The sequence below is a fragment of the Sarcophilus harrisii genome, chromosome 1, assembly GCF_902635505.1.
Source record: "Sarcophilus harrisii chromosome 1, mSarHar1.11, whole genome shotgun sequence".
Lineage (NCBI taxonomy): Eukaryota > Metazoa > Chordata > Mammalia > Dasyuromorphia > Dasyuridae > Sarcophilus > Sarcophilus harrisii.
In genome coordinates this window covers 213,225,023-213,249,858 of record NC_045426.1, presented here as the reverse complement: position 1 = coordinate 213,249,858, position 24,836 = coordinate 213,225,023, and the positions used below count along the sequence as shown (strand labels likewise).

At 34.1% G+C, this 24,836-nt stretch overlaps 1 protein-coding gene across 1 annotated transcript in view; it reads right to left on the bottom strand.

Moving 5' to 3' along the window:
• Positions 1 to 12,420: 12,420 nt before the first annotated feature.
• SMU1 (SMU1 DNA replication regulator and spliceosomal factor) overlaps positions 12,421 to 24,836 on the bottom strand; it is a 30,531-nt gene continuing 18,115 nt past the window's right edge. The window contains exons 9-12 of the mRNA XM_003761383.3: positions 23,921 to 24,047; positions 18,975 to 19,142; positions 17,473 to 17,625; positions 12,421 to 14,006 (exon numbers count right to left, since the gene is read on the bottom strand). Coding sequence (XP_003761431.1) covers positions 13,908 to 14,006; positions 17,473 to 17,625; positions 18,975 to 19,142; positions 23,921 to 24,047 — 547 coding nt within the window. The 3' untranslated portion in view covers positions 12,421 to 13,907. The remainder of the gene's footprint in view (positions 14,007 to 17,472; positions 17,626 to 18,974; positions 19,143 to 23,920; positions 24,048 to 24,836) is intronic.

Genomic DNA, 24,836 nt, shown 5'->3' with positions numbered 1-24,836 from the left:
GTGTACTATGTTCTCCTGGTTCTGCTCATTTCATACAAAGTCAGTTCATGCAAGTGTTGCCAGGCTTTTCTGAGATCTGCCTGCTCATCATTGCTTACAGAACAATAGTACTGCATTACATTCATATGGCCATTCCCTAATTGATGAATATTCATTTAATTTCCAATTCCTTGCCATCACATAAAGAACTGCTTCAGACATTTTTGCACACGTGACAGTTCTACAATTACATAGTCAAACTTTCTGCAATTCTTACTGATTAGTGAGCAGGTGCTTTCACAGTAGAGCTAGTTATTCATAGTACCCATTCCTCAAAATGTTAAATGTTAAAATTTAGCAAGCCATGATGCCTAATTCTTTTGAGCAAGTCATTTTTCTGAGTCAGTTTAATAGGAATAAAAATATCAGGAGTTGAGATCCCTGGTCTATAAATCATTCAATATTTACTTTTAAATATTGGGTGAGAAGCAGTCCAAGTGTTGCAGGTTTTTCATGCTATTTTACTCTTGGAGACCAACAGTTCATATTTTAGCTCAATTCTCCAAATATTGTGATATACAATCTGAGCCCCTCAATATTGAATCCTCCATGGAAGACTATTTTACTACTCTCATCCTTAAGTGTTTGTTGATGTCCAAATTTGAATTTGATGTGGTTTTGAAGTAGCTTTGGGAAATGCTAAGTTAAAGGAGGAGAAATAACAGTTGAATATAGAAATATGGATTTCATTCTACAGAGAAAGGGGGAAAAAAGGGAACTCTATGTACAGTAAAGAATTTGGAAACATCCAATTGGGGAATAATGAGCAAGTTGTTGGATATAAATATGTTGGAATGCTATTGTAATGTAGGAAAGATAAAAAGAGCTGGAAACAAAAATGGGTGTGATGATCATTTGGGAATAGTTGTATGAATTGTGCTCCATGAATGAGTTGAAATAGCATGTTGATAAGACATAGTAATTAGGAAACATTTACAAAAATTTGGGAAGCTTTGAAATGATGTAGAGCCACTTAAGCAGAACTGGAAAACAATTTACATCATGATCACAATTATGCCAAGGAAAAGGAGAATTTTTGCAATCGTTCAATGTTATGTATGCAAAAATCTATTCTTCTTTCTAGAGGTGGAAAAAAAATGAGAACTTGAAAACCAAAAAAGTGCTTTAATGGGAAAACAAAATCAAGAGAGAAAAGGGATATTTTCAAAAAATATATAGAATCCTTGCATTTAACATGTTCTTCAGGAATATCTATTTTGTAAAGTTTTAGTTTAAGCTTGCTAGGAATGCCATACAATGATAGGAATTATGTGATGTTATATTTTTTAAAATTTATTTTTCGTTAAAGCTTTTTATTTTCAAAACGTGCATAATTTTCAACATTCACCCTTGTAAAACCTTATGTTATTTTTTCCTTTCCCTAGATGGCAAGTAATCCAATACATATTAAATATGCAATTCCTCACATATTTAATATTGAAAATCAACAAAAATTACTCTGTATTTTTATTTAATTTTGATTCACAAAATTTCAGAACTTTTTAATCACAGCTTCCAAATTCCTTATTTATCCATAGTCATTTGCTTTTCCTCTTAAATGCAATAAGTAAATACTTTTGGTTCATTTTATCTTTTTGTATTTTTTCTTTAAAAATCATCTTTTTAAAAAGCCTTCATTTCCAATTATCTCTTTTTCTCTAATACTTAGAGAAACCATTCAATAAAAAAGGGAAAAATGCTATTTGACAAAATTGAACAACACTTCAACCTAATCTATAATACATACACATTATTCCACCCACATCTCTCCCTAAAATATGTCTGCTGAAAGGGGAAATACATTTTTCTCATTTGTTCTTAACTAAATAGGATTATATTGCACACGGTGATTTTACAGATGTATTTCAGGCTCTCTTGTCATTTACATTATAGATAGGTTTCCTGTTTCTGTTTACTTGTGTCACTTTACATAAGGTTCTCTATGCTTCTGAAGTCTAATATTTACTGTTTGTATTTATTTTTTCTATTAGCTTTATAGTATTATGATTTGTATTCCCCATTTTGTTGGGCATCTATTTTGTTAACCAAAAAAAATGCATGAAAACCATGATATGAATTTTTTTTATTATAGCTTTTTATTTACAAGATATATGGGTAATTTTTCAGCATTGACCTTTGCAAAACCTTCTGTTCCAACCTTTCCCCTCCTTCACCCACCCCTTCCCCTAGATGGCAGGTAGACCAATACATGTTAAATATGTTAAAGTATATGTTAAATACAATATAGGTATACATATCCATACAGTTATTTTGCTGCACAAGAAAAATCAGACTTGGAAATAAAGTAAAAATAACCTGAGAAGGAAATCAAAAATGCAAGTGGACAAAAATAGAGGGAGTGGAAATACTATGTTGTGGTTCACACTCATTTCCCATAGTTCTTTCGTTGCATGTAGCTGGTTCTTCATTATTGAACAAATGGAACTGATTTGGTTCATCTCTTTGCTGGAGATGGCCACGTCCATCAGAATTGATCATCATATAATCTTGCTGTTGCCATGTACATTATTCTCTTGGTTATACACACTTCATTTAACATCAGTTCATATAAGTCTCTCCAGGCGTCTCTGAAATCATCCTGCTGGTCATTTTTTACAGAACAATAATATTATATACCATATCATATACCACAACTTATTCTCCAATTGATGGGCATCTATTCAATTTCCAATTTCTTGCCACTACAAAGAGGGCTGCCACAAACATTTTTGCACATACAGGTCCCTTTCCCTTCTTTAAGATCTCTTTGGGATATAAGCATGATATGAATTTTTAATGTATATGAGACTTTTTTGGTCTTTGACCTTCTTGGAATATATAGCAGGATCTCTAGGTAAAAGGATGCAGATGTTAAGGATGATTTTAATTCTTTGAATTATTTCTTAAAGACCTCTTAAGATTCTCCCTACTTTTCGGTCTTAATTACTAAATTGTAATTTCATTACACAAATGTATCTCAATTTATGTAGCCATTATTGGATATTTGAGTTGCCTCCAGTTTCTTTGCTATTACAAATAACATTGCATGTAATTTTAGCAATGGAATTAGAATGGAATGAAGACCTTTTCCCCCTGTTTACTAAGAATTTTGGAATTAGAAAAAAAAATGTGACAATGGATGATAGATATAACTACTCAATATTTCCAATTATGTAGGTTATGATAGGACCAACCACCATTTCTGTGATGCAACTTATTCCTTCCTGTACATAACTTAGGAATCCTTTACCTGAAAGAAGACAAAAGGCCTTAGCTTCCTTGATGTAACTTCCTGATCATCTAAGGGCCCCAAAACTTAAAGCCACACAAAATCTGGGCTTCCTAGACTTGGTGAGTTGCCATTTCCAGATGGAGATAAGAGATGTTGTGTCCACCAAATCCTTTTTTCATGTTCTTCCTGTGTTAGGGCAATGTAAACCTGTATTAAATATTCAGTGCCTTATTTCCTCCCCAAATCAAACTTAACCAAGAAGTTATTGACATTAGAACTATATCTGTGACATAGGAGTTGTAATGAATAAAACACTGGACTTGACGTCACATTTAAAGATAAAGTCCTGCCTCAGACACTACTAGTAGACAAGTCAACTTTTCTCATCAATTTTCTCATCTATAACATGAAGCATTACAAATTACAAAGGTGGTTATGAGGATAAAATGTGCTTTTCAAAAGTGCTTTGCAAACCTTAAAAGCTCTATATAAGTATTTTTAAAAAATTATGAGATGGATTCATGTATTAAATGAGGAAAAACATATGGGAAGTTAATTCTTGGGACTGGCTACAACAGTTTAAAATTACAAGGACCTTCCTTAGTCATGTTAGCCTAAACCAAAAAAGAAAAGGTACAACATAACATGAAAGGAATATAGGAGAAGGCAGTAGTTAGAACTTATTTAAATAAGAAAAAAGTCAGGAATAACAACTCTATTTTTTTTTAAAGCTTTTTATTTTTCAAAACATATGCGTGGATAATTCTTTAACATTAGTCCTTACAAAACCTTGTGTTCAATTTTCCCTCCCCCCCCCCTTCCTCTAGATGGTAAATAGTCCAATGTTTGTTAAACATGGTAGAAATATGTTACATCCAATACATGCATACATATTTATAAAATTATGGTGCTGCACTAGAAAAATCAAATAGAAAAAAAAAAGAATAAAATGCAAGCAAGAACAATGAAAAGAGTGAAAATACTAGGTTGTGAACCACATTCAGTTCCCTCAGTCCTCTCTCTGAGTGTAGATGGCTTTCTTCATCACAAAATCACTGGAACTGGTCTGAATCATCTCACTGGTGAAGAGAGCCACGTCCATCAGAATTGATTATTGTATAATCTTGTTGCTGTGTACAATGATGTCCTGGTTCTGCTCATTTCACTTTGCATCAGTTCATGTAAGTTTCTCCAGGTCTTTCTGAAATTGTTCTGCTTGTCATTCCTTACAGAACAATAATATTCCATAACCTTCATATACTGTAACTTATTCAGCCATTCACTAATTGATGGGCATCCACTCAGTTTCCTGTTTCTTGCCACTACAAAAAGGGCTAACACAAATATTTTTTCACATGTGGGTCCCTTTCCCTCCTTTAAGATCTCTTTGGGATATAAGCCCAGTAGAAATACTGCTGGATCAAAGGATATGCACAATTTGATAACTTTTTGAGAATAGTTCCAAATTGCTCTCCATTCACAATTCCACCAAGAGTGTATCAGTGTCCCAGTTTTCCCACATCCCCTCCAACATTCATCATTATCTTTTCCTGTCATCTTAGCCATTCTGAGAGGTGTTACAGTGGTTTCTCACAGTTGTCTTAATTTGCATTTCTCTGATTAATAGTGATTTGGAGCACCTTTTCATATGACTAGAAATAGTTTCGATTTCTTCATATGAAAATTGTCTGTTCATATCCTTTGACCATTTGTCAACTGGAGAATGGCTTGAACTATTTTACATTTAAGTTAATTCTCTATATATTTTAGAAATTAGGCCTTTTTCAGAACCTTTGAATGTGAAAATGTTTTCACAGTTTATTGCTTCCCTTCTAATTGTTTGAATTAGTTTGTACAAAAACTTCTTAATATAATCAAAATTATCTATTTCATGATCATTATTGATTTATTGTTTTCTAGTTCTTCTTTGGTCACAAATTCCTTTCTTCACAGATCTGAGAGGTAAACTGTCTTATGCTCTTCTAATTTGTTTATAATATCATTCTTTGTCTAGATTATGAACCCATTTCGACCTTATCTTGGTATACATTGTGGGTCAATGCCTAGTTTCCGACATACTAGTTTCCAATTTTGCCAGCAGTTTTTGTCAAATAGTGAATTCTTATCCCAAAAGTTGAGATCTTTGGGTTGTCAAACGCTAGATTAACATAGTCATTGACTGTTTTGTTTTCTGAACCTGACCTATTCCACTGTTCAACTAGTCTATTTCTTAGCCAGTACCAAATGGTTTTGATGACCACTGCTTTATAGTATAGTTTTAGATCTGATACAGCAAGGGCACCTTCATTTGCTTTTTTTTTTCATTAATTCCATTGAAATTCTTGATGTTTTAACAACTCTATTCTTAACTTTTAGCCCTACCTTTCCATTCATCATTAAATGATTTTATAATTCTTTTCAAGAATGCTATGACAGTATAAACTAGCTTTCTTCCTAGAGCAATAGAGAACAGAAAATCTGCTTTATAAGATATCTATTGAGTTCTTCAGGTTTTATGGTACTTTGAACCTCACTTCCATCTCCAAAGAAAGCAATTTGGGCCAGAAGATGAAAAAATTTGAAGAATCTTCTATTTTGCTATAGGTATCCATAGTATTACTAATAAGTGTGACTTTTTTTCCTCTTGAATTGCCTTCTTTTTGACCTTTGGAAAGTACTTACATAATCCTAAAAATGCATGTTGCAAAGTAAGAAATGGAGCAAATATGGGCATTATTTTCATAACTTTAAAAGTAAATAATCCAAAGATTCTATAAAGATTTATATTCCTTTCCTATACTATATTCTCTTAACTGGATTTTTCACTTAAACAATATTCTTTGCTTCATCAAATCTCTGGACAATTTCTGTTTTTGAAATTCCCCTCATTATTACTGCCAGAGTACAAGATTGCCCTTACTATTGCTCTCAAATGGTTTGAGGGTCTTTCCTGTCTACCATTTTGTTTCCTCCTCGGTAATACTACTCTGATGGTCCACTGTTCCTGTTCCTCCCTTTGAATGTAAGGAACAGGGAGAGCATTCGGTTTATCAATATCCTACTGATTTGATTCTGTATTTTCTTCCCCAACATGCCCTGATTCATGGAAGCCCATGATCTGGTTGGTAAAGTGCTTCAAGTTCATCAATAGTTTCCATATCTTCAAGACCATCCAACTGTAGTAGTGATTACTTGCTTCATCTTAGACTGAAGTAGTGCTACCCGGCTATGGCCAGAGGTCAGCAGTCTCATGAACAATTTGTTAGATATTAAGAGTTGTAAAATTTCTCATAGAGGCTAAAGCCTGGGAAGACTGAGATGGATCCACAAATACCATCAGAAGTAAGAGATGGAGGAAGAAGAGACAATTAGTAGTTGGTGAGTTCCTACTGAAGAATACCAAGGCAGTCAAATACTAATGCATGCAGAATGTGATTGAAGAGTATCCTAGGAAACATTAAAACTATCTCCCTTTAATGATTCATGTGGGAAAAAATATCACAGATGGAGCCTAGAAAGCTATGCTAGGAGCTATGAAGGTCTAATTAAGAAAATGAAAAATTTGGGGTCCATCTGGCATTTTTAGCTTAAGGTAGGAACTTCAAAAAGAACAAGTGAACAGCTGGCTAAGAATATGCTGTCTAATAATGGGATTTAGGTTCCTGGGCCATAGTTTATAATGTAGGGAAGATAGGTCCTTGGCTAGGATGGAGTGTACCTGATAAGAGATTTTAAAAAAAAAGTATTTTCTTTGAGTTGTTTACTTCTGGTGTCATTTGTAGAGCCCATGTCAGTCTTCTTTGGAATCCATCCAAGAAGTTGATTTCTCTATTAAGGGTCTAGCTTTACCTGAGAGATTGCTTATCTCTGTGAACCTAATGAGAGTTTAAAATAGAAATAGAGGAAGGAAAAAATGGAATAATAGAGAACACTATGTAACCAAAGCTCAAGCCTGATGTACTTAAGACTTTTCTCGGTGGAGAGAATGATTACTACATTCCTATGACTGTGAGTGGCAAGACTTCGTGAATAATTGGGAGAGGAGGGTTCCTCTTTTGAATTCTGACCTTGGCTTTGAGAGAAGGTCCTTGAGCTTCTCTTTACAAATAGATCTCTGGAGGAGAAAAAAAATTCTGAGAAGAACCCATCCTGTACAGGGGTCAGCACTTTGACCTTGCCCTTATTTCCAGCTTCTTACTCTAGAGACTTTGGGGAATTTCTCCTTAGGTAAGATTGGAAACTTTTAGTTAAACTGAGCTACCTCACTGCTAGTAAGAGAGCTCCTTCAACTCTGTGTATTGTCTGTTATACCCTTGTTTGTATAACCACTTTGGCTTCTATTTACTTTTGGCTTGAATACATAGATTTGTTATTTGCGTTTTTTAATCCAGTCTGCTATTTGCTTTTGTTTAATGGAAGAGTTCACACCATTCAAATTCAGTTATGATTACAGCTCTGTATTTTTCCCCACCCTGTCCCTCATTAGTAGTATTTTGTTCCTAACTCACCCCATTCTTTACCTGCTCCCTCCTCCTTTCTCTTAGTGTTTTTACCCTCCCTTTTATACAGCCCCTCCCTTTTCTTTCCCCTTTCTCCTCCTCTTTACTTATAGGATAACATCAATTTCTATACCCAATTGAGTGATTAAGTTATTACCTCCATGAGACAAAATTGGTGAGATGAAGCTTCAGACAATGCTCATTCCCCTCCTTTCTTTTCCTATATTGTAATAGGTCTTTAGCACCGCTTCCTGTGAGCTAGTTTGTCCCATTATATCCGCCCTTTCCTCTTCTCCCAGTACAATCCTTTTCCAACCCCTTAATATCTTTTTCTTTGATACTATGACATTCGCAACCACAGTCTCTGTCCATGTATGCCCCCTCTGTCCCAATAACAGATACAGTTCTTCAGTTACAGCTATCCCATCTAGGAATGTAAACAGTTTAACCTTTAAATTATATATATATATATATTTCTGCTCCCTCCCCCCCCACTCCCAGTTTACCTTTCTGTGTTTCTTTTGAGTCCTGTGTTTGAAAATCAAATTTGAGATTTTGTTTAGTTTAGTTCATTTCTGTTTTTTTCAACAGAAATGATTAAAAGTTTCTTATTTCATTGATGATCCATCTCCTCCCCTGAAAAATGATGCTTACACTGTACACCAAGATAAGATCAAAATGGATCCATGATTTAGGCATAAAGAACGAGATTATAAATAAATTAGAAGAACATAGGATTGTTTACCTCTCAGACTTGTGGAGGAGGAAGGAATTTATGACTGAAGAAGAACTAGAGATCATTATTGATCACAAAATAGAAAATTTTGATTACATCAAATTGAAAAGTTTTTGTACAAACAAAACTAATGCAAACAAGATTAGAAGAGAAGCAACAAACTGGGAAAACATTTTTACAGTTAAAGGTTCTGATAAAGGTCTCATTTCCAAAATATATAGAGAATTGACTCTAATTTATAAAAAATCAATTCATTCTCCAATTGATAAATGGTCAAAGGATATGAAGACAATTTTTAGATGATGAAATTGAAACTATTTCTACCCATATCAAAGGGTATTGCAAATCACTATTGATCAGAGATACGCAAATTAAGACAACTCTGAGATACCACTACACATCTGTCAGATTAGCTAAGATGACAGGAAAAGATAATGTCTAATGTTGGAGGGGATGTGGGAAAACTGGGACACTGATACGTTGTTAGTGGGGTTGTGAACAGATCCAACCATTCTGGAGAGCAATCTGGAATTATGCCCAAAAAGTTATCAATCTATTCATATTCTTTGATCCAGCAGTGCTATTACTGGGCTTATACCCCAAAGAGATACTAAAGAAGGGAAAGGGACCAGTATGTGCCAAAATGTTTGTGGCAGCCCTGTTTGTAGTGGCCAGAAGCTGGAAAATGAATGGATGCCCATCAATTGGAGAATGACTGAGTAAATTGTGGTGTATGAATGTTATGGAATATTATTGTTCTGTAAGAAATGACCAGCAGGACTAATACAGAGAGGACTGGCAAGACTTACATGAACTGATGCTGAGTGAAATGAGCAGAACCAGGAGATCATTATACACTTCAACAACGATACTGTATGAGGATGTATTCTGATGGAAGTGGATTTCTTTGACAAAGAGAAGATCTAATTCAATTCCAATTGATCAATGATGGACAGAATCAGCTACACCCAGAGAAGGAATACTGGGAAATGAGTGTGAACTGTTTGCATTTTTGTCTTTTTTATGTTTTTTTTTTTTTTGTATCTTTTTTTCCATTTGATTAATTCTACTTTTCAAAGTGGTGTTTTCTTCAGGGGATTTTTTTTTTTGCATTTGGCCGGTGATGTATCTTTTAAGGAATTGCCTTCTTTTGCCAAGTTGCTGACTCTCTTTTGCGTAGCTCACATTTCTTTTCTCAATTTTTCTTCTACCTCTTATTTGCCTTTTAAAATCTTTGAGCACTTCCAAGAATCCTCTTTGGGTTTGAGACCAATTCATATCACTCTTTGAGATTTCCTGTGGACATTTTTGTCCTCGGCTGAGTTGGTGTTTTGGTCTTTGCTTTCACCATAGTAGCTTTCTATGGTTAAATTCCTTTTCTGTTTCTTGCTCATTTTCTTTCTTTTATGAATTTCCTTTTTTTTTACTTTTATGGTCGAGGTAAAGCTGTCCTAAGCTTCCTGTGCAGCTCTGAGCCTTGGCTTTGAGCACAGGAGCTCCTTGTGTTTGGTATTGCTCACAGCAGTGGATAGCTTTACTTCTTTCCGGGAACGAGCTTGGTTTTCCCTAATTTGCCTTTTGAGTCAAGACAGGAGGCTTTTCCACTGGACTACTCCACTACTGAGCCAAAACCAGGTCTCAGTTGCTGATCTGTTGTAATTAAGATCCTCTCAATGGCTTTCCCAGACTATCTGAGCTGGGCTGAACACCATCTTCACCCTTGTGAGACTGATTTTTCTTGAAGTTTTTCCAATCTATCTTGAATTGGAGAGTGGTTTCATTCTGTAAGGCTGTTCAGAGGCTTAGTTTCATGTGGTTTTTGAGGGAAACTGGGAGAACTTAAGCAGCTTCCTGAATTCACTAAGACGTCTTGGTTCCCTATTTGCTATTTGCTATGTGTGTTATTCTCTTTATGTGGTCTTTATGTAACTGGCCTTTTGTGGGAAGGGAGTTAAGACTTCAGTTATAGCTTCAAGCATGCCTTCTCTCTTAAGGGATAATCAGGAGAATGGCTTGAATCTAAAAATTATTTCCCCATCTACTGACATTTCAAAGAAATCTTTAATCTAGAAACATTTACTTCAAAAGGCATAATCAAATATACAAATTCTGCCCAAAATATATGCCCCCTCTCCTTCTGCACCACCCCAGATTCAAGGGAGAGTAAGGTTCATAGCTTAGCTTCTTAAAGTACTTATGACTTCCTTTTTGTTTATGCGGCCCTGGATGTATAGGCATATAAAATAGGTATATAAATCAAATGTTTACTGATAAAAATCATAATTTAACAAATAACAAGAAGTTTTTCCATAGAACACAATCCTAGTTCCAAGTCCAAAACTACCAAGTCTATTTTCTCTGCCCACTTTCTATCTTCCTCTACACAAAATAATAAAGCATAATTCTTTTCTGACTGATTTGAATATTAAAACAGTGAGTAAACAACTTTAAAGTGTCAGAAAACTTTGGATTCTGGTCCTTTAGACAGAAAAGGAGTGTGGGAGGAGAAGGAAGATCACCATCCAATTGGATATACTTTGACGCTCTGGGCTCATGTTGTCTACCTAGATAGGTTAAGACATTGACTGCCTCTGTGGATCCTGGCCCCACTGTATTCAACACAATAACAATGGTCAGGAATAACATTAGGAAAAATAATAGTAGTAGTAGTAGTAGTAGTAGTAATAGTAGTCACTGATTTCAGACAAAGTCAAACTTTCAAAAGGTTCAATCGAGAGAAATCTGTCAGCCATATTAATACTATTTTAGATGTATGCATATATACAATTAGCTCTGAAGTTGACTGTGTAAAACTGAGCAAGCTACCTCAATATCTGAGCCCCAATTTTGACACTGTAAAATGGCATAAGTGAAGCACTTTGTGGCCAAAAACCACCAAATGCCAACAATTACTATTGGGAAAAATATGTAAACCCACCTTTATAAAGCATTTGAAAAGGATTACAAATCACTACTAGATGGCTTTGCTTCAAGACTTTATATAGACCATAATAATAGCAAGTTATAATAATAGCTATATCCATGTAACCACTGATTGGGTCACAGATGTTGGACTAAAATTATGCTTTCATATAAATTATTGTGGGCCTCTTCATGAATTTCATGATTTGTAGTTTCCTCTAATGCTTTTTCCTAAAATACTAGTTTTTATACTGCCTTACACTGGACTAATTGGGACAACTGTATTGATATCAAATATTGATGCACTAGACATCATTGTTTAATTTTCCTATGTCAGTATTGGGACACACTGGATAGTTCTGAATATGATAGTACCTTTTTTTTTTTTAGCATTCCTTGGCTATCTTTGGGAAAGGGTTTTATTGCTCTTTCAGTGGAAACTTTTAATATTTTGAGGGATTCTGAGGAATAAACATAACTTAGTATGGCTTTATGAACCTAACAAGAGATTCTTTAGGATAAGGGTCATTTGTGTCTAAGAGTGAAGGGCTGAAAAATCTTGAAGAGCTAATAGAAAAATAAATAAAGTCATTTCTCTTTTTAGGGGTGTGGACTATTTAGCACACTTATGATTCCTATTCCTCATGAGAAACAAATTAAAAAAAGACCTCCGAAAATGATACCTCCCTTCCCCCCAAATTTGAACATTAAAGCTTTCATAGTAGGCACTCCCTCTCATGGAGGAGATGGCAATTTATCCTTAGTTTTTTCATCTTGAGTAACTCTTGATTTATATATGATTTTTTAAAGTCATTCATGAAGATCTGTTGTAATTCTAACATTGTGTGGAGATCAATAGGGCAGATTATAGGTTATTCTTTGATCTCACTCCACATCTGATTTTCTTTTTAGATCATCTGGCGACATCCTTTAAGTGGATTGTAATGCCTAATGTCTTTTTGATGTTATGACTTATTCACACATTATTTGCCTTTTCTAGTGACCCAGAACTTTTATTTCAAGACTTGTGATCATACAAAATAAAGATGTTCATTAGGAATTACATAAAGCTTGCTGTCAAAGCTTAAAAAATAGCAGGGATTAATACAAAAACTTCATTGGAGGAATTGGAAGTTGCTTCATTTTTTGGAAGTGGAGCTTCATAAAGAAATGGGTCACAAGTAGAAGGATCCAGAGAGGCACAGGCACAGAGAAGAGTTCCTTTTAAGTTAAGACATAATTCTAGCTATGAATAAACAAAATCAGGAAGTCTGTAGCAAAACTGATGAGTTGGGACCCTCTTTCTCTTGTTCAGAATTGGGGAATCTTTCATAATTGTTTCATAGCAGAAATGTCAAATACATAGCCCTCAGGCTGCATGTTGTCCACAACACTCCGAAGTGCAGTCCAACCCAGATTAAAATATAATAGAGAAATATTTAACAAAATTTCTTAGACAATATGCGGCTTTGCAGGGATCTCCTGTATGGTTTAGCAGCCCCCATTTCTATTTGAGCTTGACACCATCTCTTCTCTGGGCTCCTGGGTCCACTCCCTCCACACTCCTTGGTTTAGTTTTCTGTCTTCACAGATCTGAGGTGCTGGCTCCAGTGCTGGTTTTGTTAGTAAATGTGATTTTCATCGTAAGCCATGAAAAGGAGTAATGATGATTAGTGAGAGACAGAAGGGAGTGTCAAAGGACCTTCAAATACATGGGAGTTATAAAAGGTGATGACATACATTGGTAGAAGGAAATTCCCTATACCAATGATATTACAATCTCCTTTCTCTATGTATTCGAATCCTACTTCTGACACTGTGTGACCAGGGACAAATTCCTTCTGCTGTCTAAGTCTGTTTTCTCATGTATAGAGAAAATGCATACATGACATTTTGCAAACTTTAATGTCTTAAAATTTTAAGCTGTAGTATTACCTGATGCCACTGTAAATGTCAGAGAAACATGTCTAAAGGAAGCACTTATCAGAGCAATCAATAAAATCATTTTTTGGGAAATGTTCACATCAAAAGTGTCCTTATGAAGGTGGCAAATTTTATTCTATCAAAGCATTTCAAAGAAACAAAAACTGAAAATGGTTAATTAACAATGATGGAAAATCAGAGCTCACTCATTATTTACAAATTTCCCTTTGGAAAGCACATATTAACTAGCATTACAAATAATCAAAAGGAGTGGAACCTGTTATAGCAATGACATTGTTTCACTCTTTAGGTACAGGATTACTGAAAACATATTATCCACTAAGTATCTGCTTCTTTAGAAGCAGATCAACTAATATTTTAAAAAATATACAAAAAAGGGTAACTTCTACTTAAATGAGAAATTTAGCAAAAATTACTCTCATAGCATATTTAGGCAATTTCCCCCCTTAAAAAATTAAAACAAAAAAAAAAGTAACATATAAATGTTTCCATTTAAGTTGCATACTCTCAGGCTAATAAAAATGAAATCATGAAATTAAGGTTTCCAGAGCTTTAAGAGCCCATCTTCACTGTAGGTAGCAATAAGATTCTGATGGGGATGGTGAGCAATGCCAATCACATCCTTTTCGTGAACCTAGAACAAAACAAAATCCAAATGTTAGGACTAGTCAATTTAAACAAATAATATGAATTCCTTATTGTTGCTTCACTTAATTTTCTCTTGAAGAAGTATCTATGTGGTCAGTCATTATTCCTTCATATTTCTAGGGAACATTATTCTTATTCTACCATAGGAAGAGACTTGATGCCCAAAATATAGTGTTTCACAAAATAATGAATTAATGTTCCTCATATGGCATTAAGATATTAAAGCCATGAAAAAGGCAAGAGATCTAGATGAAACCATTTAATGTGTGTAAGCCTCTTTCATCTCAAACACTCCTGTCTGGAACAATATTAGGATTCAACTTTGTAACTCTCATTAAATGCAAACAAACTTTTTGAGTTCATGTTTTTTATTAAAAATAAATTTAAAGCCTATGCCTGTGATTTAAGTGGCATAGAGTCTATTGTAGTCTAATGTAGCTCAGGATTTGATCTCTATAAAGGGAAAATTCAATTTCAAAGGATTATTAAATCCTTTAAGAATGGGGCAGCTAGGTGGCGCAGTGGATAGAGCCCTGGCCCTGGAGTCAGGAGGACACAAGTTCAAATCTAACCTCAGAAACAACCTAGTCAAGTCACTTAATCCCAATTATTTCACAAAAGATGACAAAAAGATTTAAAAGATTAAATCATTTAAGTATGTTCTTTTCTCTTTCATGGTATGCCATTGAAGACGTAAGATGTTCCTGCTTTCCCTTCATCATCCCATCATCAAGTCTGAGTGATAGAAACCCAGATTCTAGAACTTAGGGTGGTTTGGGGACAAGAAGATAAACTCTTCTTGGCTGTGGGTATAGACCATAGACAGGGCGAGAAGAAGATTTGTGGCTACAAGTCAAGGCTTATTTTTCAGTGTAAGAATGAGAGGCAGGGTTTTAGAGAAGAAAGAATATTGGGTTTGGAGTCAAAAGGATCTTGGTATAAATCCCACCCCCCTGGTGAAATCTTTCATACAGCAAAGGGTTAAATCTAATATATTCCAAAGGAATGGGGATGAGATTGATGGGAGTTGTTTGAGGTGTCACTAAAATAATATGGCAAACAGAAAGAGCCTAGGATTACATTTTTTTTTTTTAAAAGAAGAAGAAAATGCTAGTCTAATAGTGCTAGTACTAATCAAAGGGCTTGGGCTTTTGTCCCAGCACTGCTGCTTAACTAGCTGTGGGATCTTGGGTAAGTTATCTCTTTGACACTCAGGTTCTTTATCTTTTAAATGGAATAATAATATTGTACTATTTATCTCAGAGGGTTTGTTGTGGAGAGCAAATAAAATAGTGGGTATGAAATACCTTGCAATTAAGTATTTTACATGTTTTAGGGCTAATTTGTAATCCTACCAGGCTAGTATATGGAACATGCTATTATCTTACATTCTGTATGTACATAATATTTCACAGTTAACAAAGTGCTTTCCCACATATAATTTTTATTTAATCTCAGAACTCAGTGATTCAGGTGAGGTAGACACTCCCATCTGTCAGCTTGAGGTCCTCTAGATTCTACATCTGCTTTTTCCTTTAAACCATACACAGTAAAGTACACAAACACTGTGTTAACAGGAACAAAGTAAGTCTTTCTGAAGAAAATTCAAATATTTTAGAGCTCAAAAGTTTAAAGTTTTAAAATATAAAAATTCTGGTAAAGTACAATATAAAAATAAAATACAATATAAAATGCTTGCAAACTACAATTGCTGACCCACTTTCTTTTTCTCTCCCAGTTTTGTCACTGATCTCAAATCAGATCATGTTTGAAGTCATGATTGAACATAGGTATCATTTACATAGTGAATCTACAGACAATAACTCCTTTATATAGCACAGTGAACCTACTTCCAAAGCTCAATGACCTTCTGTGTTGCATATTTCTTATGATTCTGCCAAAACTAATATCCATTTAAAAACAATTCTAGAAAAGATAAGCTAATTTAAATTATATGACCTTTTAAAGTGGCCATCTAGTTCAATCCTCTCATTTTAAAAGCCAAAAAGTAAAGTTGAGGGGTCCAAGACAAGAGTTGAGAAGTGAACCCAGGAGCTTATTCCATTTCCTGTCCTGCTTTTTTTACACTTAAATTGCTTTGTGCTGGCTTCTGAAAAATCAGCACCCATTTATTGGATACTAAAATCTATTTGACAGTGATATGATACTTTAGTTTGATGATTCCTCTTATAAAACAAATTCTGGAATGTTACTTATATACATATTAGAGGGTGAAGGCAATATGGTCATGACATATCACCCTATGAACTGCCAGGCTTCATTTGACTTGTGAGGTTAACATTTCTCTTTTTCATTACTACATGTGAATTTATTTCTTCTGATTCTGCTGATTTTTGTCAGGAAGAGTAAATTATTTCAACAGATTTAAAAAAAAAAACTTTTTTGGTATCATGGAGTCCTTTGATAATATGAGAAATGCCTACTGATATCTTCTTACAATGATGTTTTTAATGTATGCATACACAAGAATACAAAAGAAAGGAAATCAATTATAAGCAAACAGCTATCAAAATATATAAAAGTTCACAGATCCCAAAGTAGAGAATCTCTGTGATTGCAAGGATACTGGCCAAGTATAAAGGAAAAATTCCAAATATGTATATTCAAAAAGTAACTTAATTCATTTTGGTTTGAAACTTAAGATATTTTTTAATCTTTCAAAAGCATTTTGTTATATATATATATATTACATACATACATACATACACACACACATAAACAATTCTGTTATTTCACACTATTTCCATTCTCCCAAAGAACTCTCCTTTATAAAACATTTTTTTAATCTAGAAATTTTTTTTAAATTAAAGCTTTTTATTTTCAAAACATAATACATAGATAATTTTCAACATTAATCATTGCAAAACCTTGTGTTCCAAAATTTTCTCTCTCTTCCCCACATCCTCTCCCCTATACGGCAAGTAATCTAATACATACACACATTCTTAAGCAAAATAAATGAAAAACAATGACCATGTTTAGAACTTTTCTTGAAGAACATACTGAATCTATTATTTTTTGTTTTAAGATTTTATGATGACTTTTGGCTCAAACAAACCATAAAAAGGCTTACTTGATTTTTCTAGACAGAGTTAGACAATCCATAAAGTTCCTTCTGAGACACTAGAAGTTTTTGCCCTGCAAGTTTTTAAAGGTAACATGACCCTATAGTATTAGCAGTTAAGCTACAGTTTAATGATGCTCTATTATATTATATATTTGTGATACAAATATATTTAAAAAGGTAATGTTGAGGATACCCTAAGCTGTTTGGTTCTATTATTCATCTATTCAATAATGACATATAATCTTTGATTCATTATTGTAATGGAAGCATTCTACTTGGGGAAAAATTCAAGAATTTCAGAGCTACAGATGGACAAGATATTGATATAACTCCTTGAGATAGCCAAAGAAGTTATAATACTTACTGTCAAAGTTCGTTCTAGTTTGCCAGTTACTGTGCTAAAACAGTATAGCACAAAATCTTCACCCACACAGTAGATCCATTCACCACGTGGGGAAAGGGCACAGCAGACGAAATCACCACCTTCTCTCTTACCAGAGCTGAAACTTCTGACAATCTACAATCAGTGAAAAAACATGTATTAAAAACCCAGTATAGATTTGTGCTAGGTACTGTGCAATCAAAATGAAACATATTCAGCACTCCTCCAACAAACAAAACAAAAAAAAGTCTGTGACATGAACATTTTATTGTGCATTTATGAAGTATGTAGAATAAGATCAATAATCCTTCATAATCTCTCTAAATTGGTAGTCTGAATTAGCCCAATTTACTTTAAAGAATATAATTCAAAGACATAGACAAAGAGAGCTTAGAATAAACTGAGCGCAATATGTAGATCCAAGTTTAAATTCAATTTGTGAGTAAATCCTATGATTTAGTCTACTAAGCTCTGTTATTTCTGTGAATGATCACTATAGCCTTTTAAATTAATAAACTACTGGGACAAAGTCAAGTTTTACTTAAAAATGTTAATTAAAACAATATTAATTTAATCATTTATAACCTGATGACAGCTGGCATTTAAAAACAGAAGTCAGGACACTCATCAAGTCACTAAATCTCAGTTCCCCGGCAACTCTGTAAGACTGTTATAGAGAAGATGCTAATTGCAACGGCGGAGGAAATTTCTATATAGAGCACTACAAAAATCAATTACCATAGAAACAATCAACTGAAAGAAATGTGTTATCTTTGCCTTGCTGGCTTATGTTATTTTAGGTTAAGAGCTATTTTATTTAGTGGGAAATATCTCTAAGTTTTTACATAATGACTTTTCTATAAACATCAAAATTGAACAGAGAAATATGTGACAAAAACTGCTAAGCTTAACTAAAGCATGAAGACAGCAAATCAGATTAGGGGAGCTACAGTATGTTGAATGTTTAGTAAGTTACAATTCTAGTATTTAGGTTTAGTATTTGCTTGGTAACTTTTGCAAATAAATTCCAAGACCCAGGTTCTTCAACTGTGGTTTGTGACCCCATATGGAGTCTTGTAACTGAATGTGGGGAGTCATGAAATATGATTATAGTAAATGTTTGATTTATATATGTTTTATAAAACTATATACTTGGGGGCCATATAAAAATTTCTTGGGCAAAAATGAGTTGTGATGAAAAAAGTTTAAGAAGCCTGGACTATATATAATAATAGAGGAAGGCATATAACATAGTGGGACAAAAAAACACAAAAGCTATGGGGAAACTTTTAAAGAAATGCTTCCTAAATCTAAGGAATTTAAATATATATATATATATATATATATAGGAAAAGAACATTACCAAAGAAAAGACAAAGAGAAATTTTTTTAGCGTGAGCTTGCATGAAAATGACAAATCACAAAATTTACTGTTTGAAGGAGCCAGCATTGTTTGACTGCTACTATATTTTCTCATCACTTACCTGGCCTTGCATGTTCATGATGACCACTGTATTTGATCTGTTACACACAACAAAGTGCTCAGGATTTTTAGGAAGAAGGACAACACTGTTGACTGTGATATCTGTACCTGCAGTGCTGCCAAGAGATTTAAAAGTATTTGAACATTCGGTGGTCTTCATATTCCAAATCTATCAAAACAAGAAACAGGAAAGTAATTGAAAACACATTTATTTCTTCTATTGTAGGACTAAAAATCTATTAAAAAAAAAAAAAAAAAAAGGCCAGCTTAAGCAACACAAACCAAAACATGAGAAACTTTTTTTATGGTAACTTGATTTATTATGCAATTCCTCAATTAGTATCTGTTCATTATAATCTACTGCTTCTTCCTCTTGCTTCTTGTTTGGTGTTTATAATGGACAGTTAGAGAGGGATATGAGACAGTGTTTTCCTCAGTTTTTAGTCACTAAAGCAGAAATGATGGCAGCTTGGCTAAAATCATTCTTGTATGATGTTCTACCAAAAGGACACTAAATGGTGGACCTCTCTGTCTTAACTCTTTGCACTTCCTTCAATGCTTTATGAATCATGTACTTAACAGAATGTTCAGAGTTGATAGAGGTCCAGAGAGCTGGGAGATTAGAAATTATATATTCCAAATCCTTTATTTTACAGACTGGGAAACTGAAATGCTGAATAGTAAGGGATTTGTCAAAGGTCACAAAAATTAAAATGAGTGGTAGAGCTGAGAGTTGAACTTGGGTTCTTTGGTTCCAAATCAAGCATTCTTGTCATTCTTTCATGGCCAAAGGCTATTTAAACTGGACCCTATTAGCTAGGATTCTATAGATAAGATTGGTCAGAAAAGGCCAATCCTTTTTGTAGAATTTCCATTTCTATATTTCTTCTTGAAAAGTTCTAAATGAAAGGCTCTGAGAAACAAGGGGAACCTTGCTATGTCAGGGAGGACCAGCCCTGAGCTGTGACCTCAGTTTATCAGTAACCAGCAGAGTTGAGAAGTCTTGGATCTTATTTTTTCTGGGTCTAGTCAGGACTAGTGACTTAAGAGTGAGCTCCTGTCACATTCAGCTACACATCAGGAGCTCTAAAGTTCTATAACTATCCTGGGAAGGCTGAGCTAATAAAGACATCATCACCACAGTAATATTTCACTACTTCTTTTACTTTCTTTCTCGATTTACGATTATCCTGAACCATAGCCCTAGGTAAAGAATCAGCATCTAAAGAGATAACACAAAACTGAAAAAGATCCTCTATTCCCTGCTTAAATCTTTGGGGGAAGAGCAGGGGAGAGGGGAGACAGGGAAGGGGGGAAAGGGAGAAACAGGGGGTAAGGGGAGAAAGAGAGGGAAAATAAGTCTGCCTGAGGGCAGCTCATTGCATAGGATAGATCTGTTTCTAAGTTTTTTTTTCTTCCAGAAGAAATTTATTCCTCGTCCCTCCCCCCCTCCCGCCCTTTCTAATATTTTTGTGGTATGTGATTATGATAGAATATTATTATTTTATGAGAAATGAGGAGCAGGATGCTCTCAGAAAAAAAATCTGGCAAGTCATCCATCAACTCAAGGAAAGTAAAATGTACTGTACACAAAGGATTAGCATGTTCTGGGATGACCTGTTATAAATGACTTTGCTATTCCTAGCAGTACAATGATGCACAACTACTCTGAAGGACTTTTGATAAAAAATTCTATCCAAGCCAAGAGAAAGAACTGTGATCGTGTCAGAATATAGATTAAAGCACCATCCTCTCTCTCTTTTAAAACCTTTTTCTTGAGGGTTTTGTTTTTTCTTTTTAGGGTGGAAGATCTAAGTTTTCTTTCACAACATGACTTTTATGGAAATGTTCTGTATACCTTCATATGTGGTTTCTTAATAGGGGCTGATGGTGGAGATAAGAAAGATAATCTGGAACTAAAAAAAAAATTAAAAACAAATGTTAAAAAAAATGTTTAAATGTAAGTGGGGGAAATATTAAATAAAAAAAATTCTAACACTCCTTCAAACACTTCAAGTGTTCATGTTTCTCCTAATCTTCTGTTTTCCAGATCAAATATCCCTAATTCTTTCTTTTCTTAATGTTTTGCTGAGGCAACTGGGATTAAGTCATTTGACCTTCCAGAGTCACACACCTAGGAAGTGTTAAGTGTCTGAAGCCAGATTTGAACTCAGGTTCTCCTGACTTCAGGGCCAGTGCTCTATCTATTATGCCATCTAGCTGCCTCACTCTTATTTCTTTCAACTGACTTTCTGAGGCATGAGCCTCAGGTGTCTTTATCATCTTGGCCTCAGGATTTTTCCTAACTTATCAGTATCCTTCCTAAAATTAAAACACAATATCCCAGATGTAGTCTGAAGGCAGAATAAAATGGGATAATTATATGCCCCTAGATGGACAAGCTGCTTTTCTCATAGTACAGGAATCACATTTTTCCTGTTGCTTCCTCTGAAAGGTTCATCTCCCTCCTATTTTTCAACTACCTGACCCTAAGGGCAAACCATTTTTAACTCTCCCTTATAGGCTTCCTTATAACTGTTCCTTTTCTAGCAGTAATTGAAATGAAAAGTAGTTATCACTCAAGGGTATCTCATTTGTGGCAACCCTCTCCAATGGAAGCTGCTGCTACAATCATTCTAAATGAGTTCTCAAAATGAGATAGAAGAATGACCATATCTCCCTATGGCTACTTTCAGATCAGGCTTGTTGACTTTAATATCTGTGATAACTCCAGCTGCATCCAGAATGCTTTCAGTGATAGAGAAGAAAAACTGATTTTGTCTCTTATAGATTTACACTTTATAACTTGAACTGGGACTTTGTAGAAAACCTTTTTTTCCATCATTTATCAATTTAAAAAAAAACATTATTTCCCAAAGCACCTATTCCAAACACCTCTTCTTTCTTAAGTCTTCATCAAACCCTTTTTCTTGGCAAAGATTAGAAAAAAAAGGATGCACATATATGATAATCACTGTTTCATGCTGACCTTTGGTAGGCTGAAGATAAGATGTTTTTAGCAATCAGGTAACACCTTGAAAAATCATTTACTATACTTTGGGATTCTATGAAATGAGGCATAAAACAATGTCGAGTTTTGTGTAGAAACAAGTGCTAGTATAGTACTCTCTTAAAAGGAACAGCATTAGCTATCTAGCTCAAAATACTTAAGTGTTCCTGTGACTACCTATCAAGGACAACAATTAGCCATCAGAATTACTCTAAGTAATGATATTAAGAACTTAAGTATCTTATACATTACAACATATTTTGGCATAGATGGGTCTGTGTATGAAAGAATGAATATAGAAAACATGCTGGATTTAACTGCTTATGACACCCCCCCCACCCCCCCCAAAGTGGAACTTCATTATTGGTCTTAAATTATTTTTTCCTTAGTCCTTTAGCCTCATATTGCTTTATGTGGTATGTCTATTGCTTGTTTCTCAATCTGATTGCATGTTCTTGAAAGGCATCACCTTTCTTAAATATTCCCCATGGTTTTTAGCATCTTGTCCCACTTAAAGCATATAATTGGATAACTTAAAAAATCAAACCCAATTTGAATTCTGAAGCTTCTCTACAACACCTTGACAACTGGGTACTGAACTTTTATTCAAATATTTTCAGTAATGAGGAACCTAATTACTACCTACATGGCATGGATTGGCATACCCATTCTAATTTTGGATGGTGCTAATTTTTAGGAAGTTCTTTTTGATGAGAAATCTTTCTTATAACTTCTAACCACAACTCCTAATTCACCCCTCTGAAGTTAAAAGGAATAAACTGTATACCTCTTCTACATGATAACCCTTCAAATATTCAAAAACAATAATTATACATTCTGTAAGTCCTCTTTTTTCCAGGCTAAAGACTCTTAAGATTCTTCAATTAAGCCTTTTTTGTGTGTATTTTTTGAACTACTTTTTCAATTCAAAAAGTGTTTGTTTATATTTTTTGATGAGGTAGTTGGGATTCAGTGACTTAACCTGGGTCATATAGCTAAGTGTCTGAGCTGGATTTAAACTCAAGTCTTCCTGATTTCAGGACTGGTACCGTATCTACTACTCCTCTAGCTGCTACATCAACAAGTGTTTATTAATCTCCTACTATATGCCTGGCACTGAGCTATATATTTAGGAGGAAAAAGAAAGAAAATATGAGACTACCCCTGCTATCAAGGAGAATTATTTGCTTTTCATTTAAAATAATGTTTAAAAAGATGATTGGGGTTTCTAGAGGAAGAAAGGAATTAATTTGTCTATGGAATGCTACAGTGGTCAAAATTTAAATAAAAATCAGAGTTATAACAATACTATTTGTTTCTTTCTAAATACACTTTGCAAAAATTTTTGTACTTAATTTCCTAGGTGCATACTATTTCACTGCAATAGAATGTAAACTCTCTGAGGACAAGAACCTTTTCTTTTTTGTCTCTGTATTTTCAGGGCTTATCACAGTGCTTAGTACACATGGTGATTAATAAATGCTTGCTGGAATACATAATATAATAAAATCATTAAAAATGAACAACTTTGAAAGAATTAAGAATTCTCAGCTAATTATGATTCCAAAGGACCACTGACCACACTACCCATCTCCTGACATTCATCTCCTGACTAGAGAAATGACAAACTCAGGATACAGACTAAGACACACTTTTTGAACACCGTCAATATAAGAATGTGCTTTTCTTGATTAGGCATATTTGTTTAAATGGTTTTGGTTTTTTTTTTCTTTTTCAATGGAGGGGTGGAAGGGAGAGAAAATAGATTTCTATTAGTTGACAAAAATTAAATTAAAAAAAAGGAAAAAAGAAAAAGGGTATGATAAATTGAAATGAATTCAGGAGTGACAGGTAGTTCTCACCACTTTTTAGACTTCAGAGACTGAAGATGAAACAGATATCCCAAAATAAACTATTTCAATAGCAAACTACTTAACCTTTACAGTGCCATCAGATGATGCACTGATTATATAATGTCCATCCTGAGTAAAAGTAGCTTCATTAACAAATGAAGAATGACCACGAAATTCCTTCAAGGTTTTCCCAGATTTTAAGCCGTGTATTCTGTCATGGAATAAATTTTTAAAACAAATCATTGCAATAACAATAATGGCTGACATTTCTGTTAACACTTTAAGCTTTATAAAATATTATACATATATTATTTCACTTTATCCCCACAACCTTGGAAGGTAGGTATTACTGGCATTATACCCATTTTATGGATGAGGAAACTGAGGCTCAATAAAGGTAAGTGACTTGCACATCATCACACAGGAGATGAGTCATAGGCAGATTTGAATTTTGGTCTGGAGACTATAAATCCAGCCTTCTTTGTACTATACTTCTTTGACATGGAATTATAATGCATGCAATGTCAAGATGAAAGGAATAATTGTTTAAAATTAGGAAACAGTTTTCTTAAAAGAGACATTCTAAATCCACCTTTGAGTATCTAGTGTTGAAGTCATTTACAAAGAAGAAATACTTTAAGTTACAATACTTGGGACGATTTAGTGTCCTACAACTTCTTTGAAAGATATGTAAATACTTGTGAATTATGCACTTAATTAACCAAAATAAACCTAATGTATCCTAACATTTGATGTCTATCTACAAACTTGTTTGTTAGAACTGTGTGATTTGGACTATTTCTGGGTTTTATTTCTGGATTATAAATACCCGACCTGACTGTAATATTCTAACCAGGGCTTTTTGGAGATTTATAACAGGTCAGAATCATGTCAGTCTCTGTACTATTTAAATGCTAAATTATGTTAAATAAACTCACATTTATATGCCAATTTAAAGTTGCTAAATACTTTTCTTAAATAATCTTGCTAGGTAGGTTAT